This window comes from Aphis gossypii, chromosome 1 (assembly GCF_020184175.1).
Source record: "Aphis gossypii isolate Hap1 chromosome 1, ASM2018417v2, whole genome shotgun sequence".
Classification (NCBI taxonomy): Eukaryota; Metazoa; Arthropoda; class Insecta; order Hemiptera; family Aphididae; genus Aphis; species Aphis gossypii.
In genome coordinates, this window is record NC_065530.1 from 27,627,743 (window position 1) to 27,645,142 (window position 17,400).

A 17,400-nucleotide genomic window follows, 5' to 3' on the forward strand; every position below is an offset into this window, starting at 1 on the left:
TTAACTATTAAGTGAAGTTAAATGAAATTATAAATCCTAAAAATATCAATTATCCAATACAAATAGGTACCCTCAAAGATTTTAGTATTGATTTTCATGATGTTTAACCAAGTATTCAATATTATATTGATGTAGTTACTATATATCCATAAATTAAATATTCAGGCAAGCATTAGGGATATATTTTTTTAAATTAAGAGACAGTCTATGTAGTCAAGAACCATACTCGGCAACAGAAAATAGGGGACACTCGTTATAACCGTCTGTTAACATGTCTTGTAATAATAAAACAAGGCATACACATGTCAGATGCTACGTACGTCATTAACTTGAAAAGAGTTAAACCAAGTATGCGCAATTTAAAAAATAAAACAAATTTATCAAACATAAGATACAATAAAAATTGAAGATATATTATATCAAAATATATTGTAGTAACATTAACGAGCACTGACAGACACTTGCCAAACTCTAATGTTATTGTCTGAGTATCCAGCAAACAATGTTTGTCCATCAGTTGACCATGCAAGTGATAGACATCTGGGTGGTTCGGTATTGCTGTTCTGTGATTGAGATACAACTTCTGGGCGAAGTTCTTCAACCATTTCTTTGCTTTCCAAATCCTAAATATAAAACATTACATAGTCAAGTATGTCAATTAAGCAAAATTATAGCGAATGCTAAGATAATTAAAACCAACTGATATTTTAATAAAAGTTAAAAAATAAATGATACATACCCAAATCTTGATAGATGGTCCAAATGCAGCACACAACCAGTAACGGTTAGGGCTGAAGCACAAAGCTTCAATGATATCATTATGATCAAGAGTGTGCAAGTGTTTGCCGTCATTAAGATCCCACAACATAGCTTTGCAATCCTATAAAAAATTTTTTATTAAAATATAATTTTTCATTTCATTTTCTTTGCTTTATCAAAAAAATATTTTATTACCTTTCCTCCAGAAGCACACAGAGAACCATCAGGAGAGACAGTAACGGTGTTAAGATATCCAGTGTGTCCATAATGGTTGGTCTTGATGCGACAGTTAGTTAAGTTCCATACCTTGACAACCTTATCCCAACCAGCACTCACAATGATTGGGTTATGGATATTAGGAGAGAACCGTACGCAAGATACCCAATCGCTGTGACCATCATCCTAAAATAAAATAAAATTCATAAATTAATTTATATAAAAATACTATAGGTATATATATCATCATAAAGAAAATCATTTGTGGTAAAAAACAAATTAATGATATAGGTTGAGCGCAAAACTAAGCTTGTACTATAATCGTATTTAAGTATATGTTATTTTTGATCTCGACAATAATAAAATTCATGAAAATATGACATCAAGTTTCGACAACTAGAATTACTGTTAGAACAAAATATCCATAAATAGACAGTTATTTAATAGTTTTGTAAATATTATTTAAGTTATAATTTTAAAGTAAGTAACATTTGTAAGAAAAAAAAGTTTTAATAAGCACTATTTATTTAGATTAAAGGCCCAAATATATTTTTATCTAATTAATCACTACCAAAATGTGGAGATTTTGTTAAAATCATAAGTTAAATGCAATAACTTGGGACACTTAAGCAAACTCAATATTAAACATATATATGTAAATAAAAATTTGAACAAAAAGATTGAAGTGTGATATACATTTTCATTCTTTCTATCATATTTACACATTAGGTATAGTATTATCTACCAACTTTAAAATCTATTTTAACACTAAGAATTATACACATACTTTTATATATTGATAAATAAAATTTATGAACCTATGACAATTAATATTATCCAATACTATACTGATAACTAGAACTCAAAAGTTTATGTATTAAAAAAAGCTGGGATATGTAGGCAAGCAATAATGATCATTTTCAATTCAAGTTAGATTACAGACCTAGTAGTTCTTACCCACGTAAAAAGTAAAATACTATGATGTATGTTTGTAAGACAGAGACAATACATGAATGACAATAATAATCGATTCAAGTTCAAAATTAATAGAAACATCAAAAACGCCAAGGATAATGTCTTATATCAACTAATAGAATGATTAAAATAAAACATGATGAACAGTACTAATAAAACATCATGGTGTAACTAATGTTTAAACAGTACACTTTAGAGCATTTCTTACCTGAATAGTGTATTTGCACTCAGCCAAAGTATTCCACAACTTGATAGTCTTGTCCCGACTTCCAGAAACGATTTGACGGTTGTCAGCAGAGAAAGCAACACTCAAAACGTCCTGAACAGAAAATAAAAGATTAATGGCTGTACAAATTAATGTGACCCTAATGAACATTCCGCGAAGCATTTACCGACATGTGTAAGTACTTACCAAGCAGTAAGGCTTCTATATATTATAAAAAAAAAAAAAGTAAAAAAAAAGCTTGAGACAAAATTGAACCTTGGTGTGGTCTTCGAAACGACGAGTGGTACGTCCAGCAGCCAAATCCCAAAGACGGAGAGTCTTGTCCCAGGAACCGGAAAGTGCGTAGTTACCATCTGACGAGAGAACAACGTCGCTGACGAAGTGTGAATGTCCATACAAACGTTTCTTGGGGATACCGTAGTTGAGCTCATCACGTGTCAGGTCCCAAACGATCAGGGTCTTGTCTGTGGAAAAACAAGCGATGGATGAATAACCGGACAAAAAGTTCGGCGTCGTCAGACATCACAGAAAAACAACCGCTAATCCAAGGTACAATTAGGCTAAGTCCACGACAGCAGCCTCACACACAGGAGAAACGGATGCAAATTTCTCAGTTGTAAGACTGTGTGTAAGCCATAGCCACTGCGTGATAGTGACGAACGACAGTTTTAAAGTGAGCCGCGAGGATACGCGTTTAACAAAATATGCAACACTTACCTCGTGAACAAGACAAGATCATGTCGGTGTGGATGGGGTTGGTGGCAATTTGCGTAACCCAACCATTGTGCCCACGAAGGGTACCACGGAGTTGCATAGTTTCAGTCATTGTTAAAGGTTTGGATCAAATCTGTAATACCTGTTAATAGCGAGAAAAAATACGAGAAAACCGGAGGAGTTCACGTGTTCAGTTCGGGGCCATAGGAAAAAGAGATGTGGTCTGAGAGTGCGGACGCGGATCGGCTCACATTCGCGTTTAGGGTTATGTTACCACAGTTACTACCAAGCGTGTATAACACTAACCGCGGTAGTAACACAAAATAACACATCAATGTTTAATCACCGTATACAATTATTATAAAAAAAAAAAACCTTCTTAAAAGAAACTCTAAACACTATATAAATAAACTTGAGAATTTGTATTTCGCCGAAATAAAAATATAAGTGAAATTTAAAAAATAATATTATAATATCAATTTTTTAAGAATTTACTCTTAGTAACACATATTTAAACGTATGCGTGACCACACTGATTCACAAACACGGCAATAAAATGACCGCGCGTTTCGAATCATCGTACCTATTTATTAGTAAAATTAAACTATTATAATATGTATAATTAGTAATAATAATTGTATTGTTTGAAAAAAAAATTGTTAGCATTTTTTTTAATTTAAAACATAAAATTAATTAGAAGTAAAAAAAATAGGTATGTAATATTTCAAAAATCAACTAAGTTGCTTCAAAAACAAACTTGAAAATTTTTAATTTTCGTTTAAGATTTTTATACAAAATCACAGTGTAATTATATAAATCATCATGTTCCTATTATATATGTTTGGTTTAACAGTAGGTACGTCGTTGTGATTAATACTAATCGTTTGGTTATAAATTATAACCGATAATTCTAAATATGGCGTTTGGGAGCATGTGCCTCTCCCTGAATTATATTTTAATTAGGTACCTATTGGTTATTTATAGTAAATAAGAAACAACTAATATTAATTTTTAAATAATAATAGTGGAAACCTAATAACACAGGTAACTAATTATATTACTCAGAAAGTCGGAAATCAGAATAGTGGTTGATGTACTCAATTTATAAAAGTTTCATTTTTTTTCTTAATCTATATATTTCTTATTTTGATAAATTGCTTTCTTCTTTTAATAACAGATTTTGAAAGAAATTCAGAGATTTTAACTCTTGATTTTTCCTGATTTACAACTCCCTTTATAAAATACCTACTACATTCAATCTGATCCGAGAAAATCTTCATTTTTAAAACTCAAAGCATTTTATCACTAACCGACTGTCGTATACATCCACAAAAAATATACACACAGGCATCACTGCAAAATCAATACATTCATCGCTCTGCTAAAAATCTAAAATTTATGATATCATTAAAAAGTGAAATATATAATTATTTTAAAAAAATGTTATTTTAAAGGCTTAAAATTATTTAAAAAATATTGTCAAAAGCATCTTTGAAACAATTGAAACAATGAATCGCTTACTCATAATTACTTTAATGGATTCAAAAAACATACTAGGATATTCTTGTAATAATTATTATATTGTACATAACTTAGAGTCTCGGAAATAAATCTAACAATCAATTTTGATTCGCCTGTAATAGGATATTACTCAAAACACCTTTTAAGGGGTTAGAGATAGGCAAATTAAATCGAAGACAACGAAAAATTATAACTAAACATTTTATTAAAATACACTTTTTCATACTAATATTTAGACGTAATAAGTGATATTATGTCAATAATATTGTGAAAATAAAATAAAAAATTACTTACTTTTTGTTATCATTAAAACATTTAAAACAAAGAAGAGCAGAATTAATAATAACTGAATCATTTAACCCTATCGTATTTTATAAATTAGTTAATAGGATAATAATTGTTTAGTGCCTAAGAAATTTCAAGAGTTTTACACGCTTAGCTATATAGTGGGGATCGATTGTGCCATACTAATAAGACACTGTGCATAGATATAGGTACAATAGATACGTCTATTATTTAAATTAGTCTTGTTAATAGAGCTCAGAGATGTCTATAGTAAATATTTGTTTAATGTTTGTTTTCAAATAAACTAAATGCGAACATAGGGCAAATATGATTATGTAACAAGTATAAGCGGTGAAAATTTCAATTGCCTAGAAAGTCTATCTAAAGTGTATGTTAGATATCGATGTCGGAATAGAATTTAAATTAAATTATACCATATTAAAATGATATAAGTAAAACCAATTTATTAGGAACCTAATTTGATGGGATATTAAAATATAAGTGTATGTACATATGTATTACGTAGTTCGGGTACCTATAATACAAATATTTATTGGATGAGTTTTTGTTAAATATTTTTAAACAATTACATACCTACCTACTGTAATCTTGACAATTTAATATGCGTTACATTTATCTCTGTTGCTGTTACCATTGACCATATTTTTTTTTTTTTTTACAAATTGTGAAAATTATTAGGTTTAATACGTATGCATCGATAAAGATGAATAGTAATACGAAATATACAAGCTAACACAACATAAATGTATTTACCTTCTTTTCACATAGGTATATGTGGTCTACCATTCATATATTATATATTATAATATACATAATATTATGTTGCGCATACGGTCTAGGTTATTACGCTCTTATATGTATATATATGTACACACATTATTACGAATATATACATATAAGGATTTTATTATATTGGTAGTAAATTAACTTAGCCTTATTTGATTGTCGTGTTCGATTGTCAGGTATTCAATGAATGCAGGAATAAAGGATACGTTTAATATTAATCAAAAACACAAGTAATATATTATTAAGGCAACACTTTTATTATTTAGAACCACTATTAAAAATTAAAAATATAAAAATACTATTAAGCCCTTAACGTATGACCACCACCAAAGGCGCACAAAGGGAGACTGTCGTTGTGCCCAAGTGTTCGGTGGGTATCGTTAGAGACGGTGGTATTGTTTATTTTAGATAAAGGCAAAAGATAATAATAATATAAACATCCGTGCGACTGTGTATTACATAATAGGTATATAATACAATATTATTATTATTTTTTTTAAATATTATTAAAGATTATGATGATGCCGCCACAGATATCTGTGGATGTCACTTTTTTTACTTTTTTGTATTACTTAATATAAGAAGTGGCTATCATTACAGATATATCCAACTTAATTGATTAATACAGTAATCAAATAAAAAAAAATTTCACGAAAATAGAACTAAACTTACTATACCAAGTTAAACCACTCTTTATATTAAAGCAATATTTTTGTTAAATAATATGAATTAATTATGATAGGCAAAATTAATTAAGCAAAATAAAACAATATACAACATACATAATTCAGTCAAACCAACAATATATCCTCTTAAAATAATTTCTTATACAATTTTTAAAATATAAATAATTTTAGATTATCAATACAGTCCACACCGACAAATGCTCAAGTTTTTACACCTCTAATTTTAAAACATTCAACGAATTCGAACTAAGACACGAACGTGCCCATTAGGTTGTATCTATATAATTGTGCAGACCTGCCACCAGCATGATAATGAAGAGAACAATAAATTATAGATACATCGAATTCAAACCATTTAATCAGTGGCGTAGCTAGGCACTTTTTCTTGGGTAGGGCCGATATTTTTATTAAATTAAAAAAATGATATAAAACTTTCAGTTTTGGAGAAAAGTGGGTAGGCCCGAGCCTACCTGCTGGCTACTCCGATGTATATAATACAGTTTTTGCTCTTCACGTTTCACGCAAATAGTTAATTTCATTATTCAAACTAAAATAACAATTTAACAATTTTCAGGATACATTCAGGGACATTCATACACAATACAAAATGACTATATACACGGGCACCTTAATGGCATATTTAGGATTTATAATGTTATGTTAAACTCCTACTTTAAAGCCATTAACTTTCATCTATTAAAAATCAAACGCAAAGTAGTAAACCACAAATCAAATATTTCTATAAAATCTTAATTCATATTACTTTAACCTTTAGGTCTAACAGAACAAAAACATTTTGTCGTGAAAGTTTAAAACTAATGATAAACCACAAACAAAATAAAGGACAACCATAATAAAACTGTGACTTTATAAATAAACTAATGATTTTCCAAAATCACATTACAGAAATATTAAAACCACGAAAAGTTCACTTACAAAAATGAACTTAAGTAGGTAGGTCAAACATACAAAATATGTACCAAAGTAAATAAAACTTTAGGAGAAATGATTATATTACAGAGTACGACAGATAGTTCATTACTCTTCGTAAATTCCGTCATAAGGTTATCCCATAGACTTAATCCAGTATCTCACAAGTATTATTCAGCCAGGGTCTAAGGCAGGGGTGGCGAACCTTTTTTGGGTCAAGTGCTAAAATTTAAAATCAAGTTTTTTGGAATATGCTCGCGTGCCAAAAAAAAAAAAATGAATTTTACTAGGTAAGATGAAAAAAAAAAGCATGCAATAATTACACACATTTTATTAGGTATATAATTTAATAAATAAATAGTATATATGTAAAGTTTTATTACAAACTTATAAATTTGATTCTAAAAATTTCTCATAGGTACTAAACTTTTAAATATAATTTTTTTTTAAGATAAATAATATTTGCGTGCCACTAAAATTTGGTCAACGTGCCACTTCTGGCACGCGTGCCATAGGTTCGCCACCCCTGGTCTAAGGAGACAATTGTGTGGAATAAATAACCGACTTTTCGATGTTATAGGATATTTGAATTCTTAAGTATGCCAAGTGTATAATATACACTATATTATGATCATCTATATCAGGAGTCTCCAAACTATGACCCTCGAACAAATTTTAACTGGCCCGCGGCCCCCATAGAATAGTAATTAATATAAGAGGAGATACCTAACATTTAAAAATTAAAATTGTATGTGTTATAAGTTATAATATATGTATAAAGCCTTGCAGACCCGCCAAGAGATGATGATATTTTTTGTGGTCCTTGAATAAAAAAGTTTGGAGACCCCTGATCTGTATTAAAGACAATCTGAGTAATAAGTTAAATATATTATATAAAAAAAATCATCTTTTTCACAGTTAATTTTAATCCAAACAAGACGGAGGTATTATATTGACGCAAATAAAATTATTATTTTGGTGGGAGGCTATAGTCCCGGTAAAAATTAATTTCAACCAAACTTGGGGAGATGTAGCAAATTTATTTAAAAATCCTCATTACTACAAAACACCAATTGAGTTTGATTTACATATATTTAAAGGTGTAAGGTGTACAATTCTCTTGCGACATAGATGAATATTGCCACATTCGTCTTGACGCCTGCAAAAATATATTCGACGAAACTATATGAATACATAAACAGTATATTGTAAACAAATAATTTCACGAGTTTTTAAAAATTAAACACTATAAACTTTTGTGTAGACCGTAGGGGAAATATATATATATGGAACACTGGATGGTGTATTTACTATTATCGACCTGTATAATATAATGTTATAATATCCTACTACTTCAATACTATAAAATAAGTTATAAAATGCATGTTTAGTTGTATATATAATATTGTATTGTATGCGTTATAAATTATAATATAAAAAATATGTTATCAAAATCAACCATAGTCCATAACATAGGCGCGTGCAACTAATTTTACGCCGCAACGATTAGATAAGAATACAAGCGAAACGTGATTTACGTACTTGTTGACAAAGAGAGACGCGCGTGCGAAAGAAAAAACAAAAATATATACGTACCGTTCTGCTTCACAGCGATGATTCGTTGCAAAATGTTTGGCGCCGTCGTCCGTAGTAATCATTTGAGAATAATAAATATAAAATCTTAATGTGCGGTGTGTGGGCACACCGCACCGGTAATAAGAATTTGTAAATAATATTGTTATTTTTACAAGTCCATTTTATATTCTGAATGGAGCGATGAATGAATGTTAGTATTATATTATAACATCCAAGATTCACACAATGCTTGCAAGACAAACGCGTTTATTCTACGATCTAACATCCTCCAATGATAATTATTCATACTCAGAATTTTATTTTATTATAATTGTTATGAATCATTTTTCTTTTTAAAATTCCATTAATGTATTACATATCACATATTATATACTATAATAAGCATATAATGTACATAGTTTTTTTCAACCATTTTTGATCGTTAGATAATACTATTGATTACACATAAACCAAGTATTTATTATATTTTCACATTTTTAATATTTCTAAAACACAGTTAGGTACCACTATATATTTTTGGTCACATTAGAAACTAATATTCTAATGTAACTTTTATTTATAATAAATATACCTAAGACCTAACCAAATATAATTTCATACTTTATTTGTATGATGGATAAAATGTATTAATATTAATCAAAATAAAAATAGTGGCAATAATTAAGATTTAAATGGAATGTTTATATTTTGTTTATAAATACTAAACAATATAATATTAAAATGTTTAAACAAAGTTTTATCATTCATATGTATTAAGTCATAACCATGTCAACAAACAACCATACTTTCCTTATAGGTTTGTATAATTTACGTCATCTTAACATAATCTATAATATACAACAGATAAATATTTTTTTTAATTTTAAATTATTTAATTAATATTTCTCATTTTAAAAGTGAATAAATTTTGATATTTTGAACATTTTTAGTTCATCAAAGAAAGATCTGTCTGCCTTTTTTACAGTTCAAAAAAAAAAAATTAGATTAATGTTACTAGTAAACAATAACAATATAATAAATTTTTATTTCCCTAAACGTTATTAATACCTAAGTTATATAAAACTTTAAAAAAAATGTCACTTAAATGTTTGTTTAAATTAATATAGCTAGTAGTAATAAACATTTATGACATGTAAGCATATTGCAAATGACTGGATTTATAATTGATTGTCGAAAATGAATTATTTTTATTCAATATAAGTTGATTAAAATTGAATGAAAAATAGTATTTCATGTGTAAATGTATAATTTATGGAAGATTATTTTGGAAGCAAGTAGATTGGATTCCAACTCACGAAAAATTTTTTTCTAGAATATTTCAAAAGAAATATAATTTTATCTGATATTAAAATACAATAAAATTCTAACTAATGTGATAAAATCAAATAATAATAAATAACTACACGAAAATGTTAACACAATGTCTAGTGCATTTCCATGATAATACAATTTACACTTGAAATCAAAATTTTTTAAATAATACTAAATATTAATTATCAAAATAAGAAAGTTACAGGTAGAAATTTAAACTAATAATTTATATGATAAGGTATTTTATTTTAAATAAAAACTATTTAAGGTATACATACCAAATTTCAAATATTTTGAGATTTACACTTACCACCTCCCAAAATTAAATTGGAGGAAATTGCAGTGTATAATTAATAATTCTAAATTGTGAACCATTATACTTTATGGAAAATAATGATACAAGAAAAATCTATATTTTCATTAGATTAAAAATAAAATTAGGATACAAATTATATAATTATGATTTTGTAAAAATCCTTTAGTTATTATTAATTAAGTTAAGATTAAAAGTTAAGTTTTATATGGTTTGTAATTTTAAATTACAATCTTAAGAATATACATATTTTATAAAAAATATTATGAAATTCTTTCTATGTCAGAGTCCATTATACTTGATGCAACTTTGTTTAGCTTATTAATTCCATAATAATATGCTTTCAATCTGGAATCATTTTTGAGGTGCTGGATGTAATATTGGTTCTATAATGGACATAGAATATACATTCTGTCCAAAACAAGGTAAAAAGTCACCAGGATAAAATGTTATACTATAATTTATGAATTTGGAAATATACAAATTGAAGAAGACCTGATGGCCTAGTAAATTAATCTTATGACAGGGAAAAATATATTGGAAATTAAAAAATACTGACAACCCATTATAAGCTGTTTAAATGCTAACCAATTTCGGATTTAGCAATGGATATAATAATTAATATAATAAATAAATTTAAAAAATAAAAATAATAATAATAATAAAAATAATAAATTAAGAACAAACAGAAATGATTTGATTAAAATAGTCTATTGACTAATTATACCCGAGTGTTAAATCCGAATCTCGATTGCTCACAAAGACAAGAAAAAAAAAGATTAACTCATCCTACTATACAACTCAAAATTTTTCATTATCTATACTTACACATTTTGTTATAATAATTATAATTTTTACAACATGATCTCTAATCTATGTGTAAAGTACAAATTAATTACTTCAAAATTTAAAATATAAATATTTTAAAATTGTAATATTTGCTTATAATTTTCATTTTTTTTTTTTTTACTTAACTTATAAACAACAGGAAAAATGATTACAATCATGTTTAAAAACTACACGTATATATATATATTTTTTTTATGACGTTAGATTAGAATGTAAATATTTTTAATTATTCTATAAAATTATTTGTTAGGAATACAGATGTAAAATGTTTCCTCCAATATGTCAAAAAAAAAAAAAAATGCCACACAGCATTTAAAAAACAATTGTATAATATATATAACTGAAATAATTTTTGATTTTTTTCTTTTAAAGATATTTATGAATCCTGTCCGTTTACTTGAAAGTATAAATAAAAAATAATAAAAATGCCAGCGTAAAAAAAGAACAAAAATACAGTTTAACTTTTGCTCTTAATTAGTTTTCTTACATTATCATTAAAATTGTATTACTTAGATAAGACTTGGCGATATATATATATATATTTATATTAATATGTAGAATTATATAAATATTTATTATTTAATCATACCGTAAAGTAGGCTGATACCAGACACAGTTGGTGTTGTTAGCTTATAAGAAATAATCTGGTGTCCTACGGGTGACGTGTGGTTCGCCGCGTCGTGGTGCTGGATCGAATTGCAAACTAAAAACAGTGTATGAATAATAAATCACACTGAATTTTAAATAATAATATACACACTTACAATGAGTATTTTAAGCCGTCGTCTAGTTCCATAATAGCTGCTTGGTTACCACACCGATAACAATAATTAGGGGCCGAAAATATTGTCACTACATTGCGATCATGACACCTACCAAAACAAAAAACTTTAATTAATATAATTTACAAAAAATTTGCAAATTTTACATACCAATTATAACCTTCCATCACAAGTTGATGAGCTCTGGAAACAAGTGTCAGACCATTCGAATGATTGAATGTTTCGGAAATATCTTGACCGAACGTATAACCGGCCCCTCTAGGTGATATACCCCAACCAATACGATCATCAGGGTCTGACCATAATAGATCACACATGGGACCCTACACATTCAATACATAAATAAAAGTCATAATTCACAAAATTTAATTTAATATATTACTTCATGAGGGACTTCTTGCATACGATCTAATGCTCTAATATGATCTAGCGTGTCAATGGATGGAGACAGCCCACCGTGAAGACAGAAAATCTGTTCGTCAACAAGTGCAGTCAATGGGAGATAGTCAAACAGGTCAGTGAAAAACTTCCATACATTTGCATTGCCATACTTTCGTAAGCATTCATCATAGAAGCCATACACTTGTGTAATCTGTCGACTCTCATGATTACCTCTAAGAATTGTTATTCTTTCACGGTATCGTACCTTAATGTATTTAATACACAAATTAAAAACTCCATTGATAAAAAATAACATTGATGATTTAGCTTACCTTTAATGCAACCAATAATGTAACAGTTTCAACAGAATAGTAGCCACGATCAACATAATCTCCCATGAACAGATAATTTGTATCTGGGGATTTTCCACCTATTCGAAACAGTTCCATTAGGTCGTGGAACTGTCCGTGTACATCCCCACATACTGTCACCGGACATTTTACTTCTTGTACATTAGACTCTTTAGTCAAAATTTCTTTTGCCTAAAATAAATTTCAAAATTTCAATGACAATAATATAGGTATTTGGTATTTGCAAAAATTATTAACTATATAAATATTATGGAAGGTTATGTATGAAGTTTCTGGTTATGCTATTTATAATGATTGCTCTTGGATTGTATTCAAATCTTTGTTATTATTCATAAGTAGTATTTGCAGTAGTGACTATTTTTATAAGGGGTGAATAAAAATACAGCCACTAGGTACATGAACTATATTTAGCAGAAAAATAATTCATTTTTTATTTTATTTTATGAACATTTTTAAAACAAATATAAATGTAATCTCTATATAATGGACACTCATAAATCATAAAGAGAAAAAAATGTATAGTAAAGACATGCAATATAAAATGTCAGTTATTGAAAGGTTTCCACAAATAGAAGTTTGTTGGTTAGTAACATAAGAATGTGTACACTTGTATTTATATATAAATTACGCCCAATATTAAGATATATACCACACCTATAAAATTAACAATAAATATAATAAATACATTAATGGAATTTATTGATTTTTTTATAGTTTATTTTAGAGACTAATTTATTTAATAAGTACCATTATAATAATGAAATAAAATCAATGGTTTTCAGAAATTTACAAGTGCAATAAGAGTAATAATATATTACATGAGTAATAAAACTAAAAAAAAACATAGTTTTTTAAAATAGACAAAATAAATGATATATTTAAGTAAATTTTCACATAGATAAACTTTTATATTTTAAATCTTCTTTTTCAAAGAATAATAAGAAAAATTACATAAAAATAAAATTATTATGAATAAGTACTTGGTCGATTTATTATAAAAAAAATCATTATTAACATCAAAAATAAAATAAATATTATAGTTTTTAAACATTTATTTATATTTTGTTTGACTACAACTTTAATAATAATTGAAATGTGTTTAATATAAGACAAAAAAATTACTTTCGAGATGGATGGTACCTGAGTTGTAATTTAGCTCTATTGATTGAACTCATGTTTAATAAGAATACCTAATAATGATGAACCATTGTCAAATATTTAACATTGAACATATTATATGAAATGTAAATACATTTGAATAAGTATTGTTAAGACATGCAAAAAACAATAATAAAAACAGTACAAATAAAAGTACCAAATAATGTATATTTTATTTTTTCAAGTATTATGTGTATAATATCTACATTAAATATTTAATAACAACATGGTCATGAAGAAAAGAATCTTAGTTAAAATTAAGTATAATATCTTATTTATAAATTACAATCAAATCGGGTTATGTGTTAAATAGGGCTAAAATTGTAGTCGTAGAAATGAAATGTAAGAAATTGAAAGTAGATTTTTGAATACTTTTATATTAAGATAATATAAACATAATAATTGTTAAAAATAGAGTTTTTATATGAGACAGATAATATGAACATAATTATTGAACACCAATATTTGACTTTCATTATTTATTTTTTTCTGATTACTAAGTATATATTTTTAAAATAATGTTAAAAAGTTTAATATGAATCAATAAAATAATGACATATAATACCAATTAACTGACCTATGATACATAACAAATAATGAAATTAATATGTCATATAAAGTGTTGTTAGTGATAAAAAAACTTTCTCTCTGTGACCTATAAAAAAATTATTCTAACCTTTAGTTTTTAAAAATTTTAAATTTTGATTTTAAATACTTAACATTTTATAATTATCTCTAAACATGAAACATGTACTTGTTAATTATTAAGTATACATAATATTAGGACAACCTTTTTAGGGCTCCAAATAAATTATTATGTTAAAAAACTCAAGTCAAATGTTATAATTTTAAAGCAAGGACAAGTTGTTGTATATGAAATAGTTAAACAGTGAAATTATTAACTAAATAATTTAGTATTCATTAGTGTCTATCAAAATATAATTGTATTTTAATTCAATGAAAATAGACGTATATACTATATATAATATAGGTACAAGTTAAATAATAAAATGCATCCATTTAAAGTTTTCTTATTCTATGGCTAAATATAAGTCTAGTTCACGGAATAATTACAAAATTATCACAAAAATATTTATTCATATAATTAGTTGTATCACAACAAAATATATCATACATTAAATAGTAACTCTGCCACTATGTGTAAATGTGTAATTAGAGTTGTCTAGGTTTACCACTAGTTTATTATTTTTATAATCTAAATTATAAACAGTCACCAATTTTTTTAAACAGATTTTTCATACAAAGGTAAATTATATACACTGAACTGTACTAGTTAACCTAAAATCTAATCTATCTGATTAATATCAGTAATAATATTAAGATTGATATTTTAGTATTGGTAAGTATTAATAAATAATTAACTAATTTAAAAATTTTAAATGCATTGCAATTGCGTGCATTTAAAACTAAATCCTAAAAATATTTTTTTATTTTACTAACTTTCCCCAATATTTTACTTTAATATGACCGATGATGTACATCAGATTATTGACTAGTTCATATTTTAGACATACCTTAAAAGTATTTAGGATTTTATGTTAAATAAAAATATTTTTTATTACAACAATAAAAAAAATTAATATTCATGTAAACAAATTAAGGTACCTAATAATTATTAGTTAGGTTACGTTAATTAAGTTAATTTTAAAACAGTTCCTATCATTTATTTTTTATCTACAAGGTTTACAATTAAGAATACATTTTTAAGCATTGTATTTTATTATTTCATGATAATTACCCAACTCAAATCATTGGTATTAATAATGCATTATGCATATATATAGGTACCATAATAGATTCCTTTCAAAATTAACTATGATTAATAATTTTTTTTTTAGTTTATCATACAATAAATTCTCTGTTTTAACTAATTAGAAAGATAAATCAAAAAAAAAAAAAAGTTTACCAAACAAGTAGTTATTATCAGCAATGTATCAATACACGGATAAAAATTGAAAATACATATTATATACATTAATAAATAATAATCAAAAATACAACACTCATTTTAAGCGTGCATTCAGCGGGTGCAAGTGACTTACTAAAAATAAAATACGAAAATTTAAGAATGGCTTTAAACTAACAGGTGAAGTGATACCAATAATCACATTCAATCAATAATAGAAAAATAAAGACTAATAAAAATTATTATTGATGTTTTCGGTCGACACAGTGAAATACACAACTGCAATCGTAACATATCCAAGCTGTATGCCTAATATTCAACGGGTAGGGAAAGAAAAAGTTTGGATTTCAATACAATGCAAAATACACGACGACCTAGTCGAATGGGTTGGATGCAACAATCTAAACCAAATCCGAAATCCAAGGCCATAATCAGAAGTAAAACAACACAAATCCTAAAGATCTACCGGGATTAGTAAATGTATTCAGAATTAATGCTGTTATCAGTCGGAAAATCGGACCGAAGCCCTGAAAATGTGAGAAAAACCACTTCGGCTCGCAATCCAAATTGGAAAATTTCCGCGGGAGCCGTGGACGGATGACGCCAGCGGCGGGCGCCGGGCAATGACAAATTTTGGGGAGGGGGAGCGCAGCCAGGGCCGGGGCAGTTAGGCGGCCGGCGCGCGCAAGTCGATGGGGCTCGTCGGGACCAGACCCGGTCACGTGGTCGATTTGGGCGAGGTACAAGCGTCCGCAATGGCCGTGCCGGGCCGACGGCAGGCCGGTGAACGGAACGCGCTCGACGGCCGATCCAACGGACAGGGTCCCGGGTCGCCTATGGCCGCGGAGAACGCGTAAACAATATGGCCGAACCGGGCGCGCGCGCGCGCGAACCCGTTGCGCGACGGCGGCGGCAACGCGCCGTATCGACGGGACGCCGCCGAGATATTTACCTTGTCGCACAGGAACTTCACTTGGCTCTCGGTCAACTGTTTGCACTCGTTCAGCTGCTCAATCCATTGGTCTAGTTCCTTCAGGGACGTTTTATCGTCCATAATACGAACGTAAAACGTCGACGGACGAAAATTAACCGATTCGTTTCTCAGGGTAACATGTAAAAATAAATTAAACGGAGTTTCGCGATCGGTGTACTGCGGTCCGGACGGAAATCACAACACAAATGAAATGACAGGTCGGGCGAAGGGTGGTGGTGGCGGAGCTGGGAGGGGGCACCCGATGATTATTTTTGTTTTCTTTTTTTCCCCCTTTTTTACATTTGTATCGGCCCGACTCACCGGTGCTGCCAACGCGATATGCGCGAACAGTGCGTGCAACGCCACTGGTCCGGACCTGTCGCCGCCGCCGCCGCCCACGGGCCACGGCCGTCAGCCGCAACGGTTTTGCTTTGCCCCGTCAACGTACGATAACCGTCCTCCGAACGTCCGATGTTATTATTATTATTATTATTAATTAATCATTTTTTTTATTATATTTATTTACAAAATGATGTCATTTTTATTTTTTACTATTCAACGGCCGAAGTACCGTGGACTATTGAGTATTGAGTACTTTTGGAGTCGTAGTCCGTAGAAAA

General features: G+C 28.5%; 2 protein-coding genes across 5 annotated transcripts; both read right to left on the minus strand.

The window, feature by feature from the left end:
* Positions 1-392: 392 nt before the first annotated feature.
* On the minus strand, positions 393-3,136 carry LOC114123138 (guanine nucleotide-binding protein subunit beta-like protein). 2 transcript variants are annotated; one of them, XM_027986005.2, is made up of 6 exons: positions 2,894-3,131; positions 2,432-2,640; positions 2,159-2,269; positions 955-1,161; positions 740-880; positions 393-623 (listed from the first exon to the last, which is right to left on the minus strand). In XM_027986005.2, exons 1-6 carry the CDS (start codon positions 3,000-3,002, stop codon positions 441-443), a joined length of 960 nt encoding a protein of 319 aa, XP_027841806.2. In that variant the 5' UTR covers positions 3,003-3,131; the 3' UTR covers positions 393-440. The 2 variants fall into 2 exon arrangements, with proteins under 2 accessions (XP_027841806.2, XP_050055759.1); XM_050199802.1 differs by lacking the exons at positions 393-623; positions 740-880; positions 955-1,161 and having other exon boundaries at positions 2,171-2,269; positions 2,363-2,640; positions 2,894-3,136.
* Positions 3,137-9,375: 6,239 nt separating this feature from the next.
* On the minus strand, positions 9,376-17,001 carry LOC114123131 (serine/threonine-protein phosphatase 2A catalytic subunit alpha isoform). 3 transcript variants are annotated; one of them, XM_050199884.1, is made up of 7 exons: positions 16,760-17,001; positions 12,684-12,893; positions 12,353-12,616; positions 12,121-12,293; positions 11,953-12,060; positions 11,778-11,891; positions 9,376-10,687 (listed from the first exon to the last, which is right to left on the minus strand). In XM_050199884.1, exons 1-6 carry the CDS (start codon positions 16,859-16,861, stop codon positions 11,819-11,821), a joined length of 930 nt encoding a protein of 309 aa, XP_050055841.1. In that variant the 5' UTR covers positions 16,862-17,001; the 3' UTR covers positions 9,376-10,687; positions 11,778-11,818. The 3 variants fall into 3 exon arrangements, with proteins under 3 accessions (XP_050055841.1, XP_050055885.1, XP_027841799.1); XM_050199928.1 differs by having other exon boundaries at positions 9,376-10,750; XM_027985998.2 differs by lacking the exon at positions 9,376-10,687 and having other exon boundaries at positions 10,782-11,891.
* Between the last annotated feature and the right edge of the window lie 399 nt (positions 17,002-17,400).

Bases quoted from the DNA above. Each gene is read 5' to 3' on its own strand.
- LOC114123131 (XM_050199884.1), bottom strand. From the start codon at position 16,861: ATGGACGATAAAACGTCCCTGAAGGAACTAGACCAATGGATTGAGCAG. The intron at 12,894-16,759 runs GTAAATATCTCG...AATTTATTTTAG, and splicing joins TGAAGTTCCTGTGCGACAAG to GCAAAAGAAATTTTGACTAA. The intron at 12,294-12,352 runs GTAATATATTAA...TTGAATGTGTAG, and splicing joins TGCAAGAAGTCCCTCATGAA to GGTCCCATGTGTGATCTATT.
- LOC114123138 (XM_027986005.2), bottom strand. From the start codon at position 3,002: ATGACTGAAACTATGCAACTCCGTGGTACCCTTCGTGGGCACAATGGT. The intron at 2,270-2,431 runs GTTCAATTTTGT...TTTTCTGTTCAG, and splicing joins GTTTCGAAGACCACACCAAG to GACGTTTTGAGTGTTGCTTT. The intron at 624-739 runs GTATGTATCATT...TTTTATATTTAG, and splicing joins GACCATCTATCAAGATTTGG to GATTTGGAAAGCAAAGAAAT.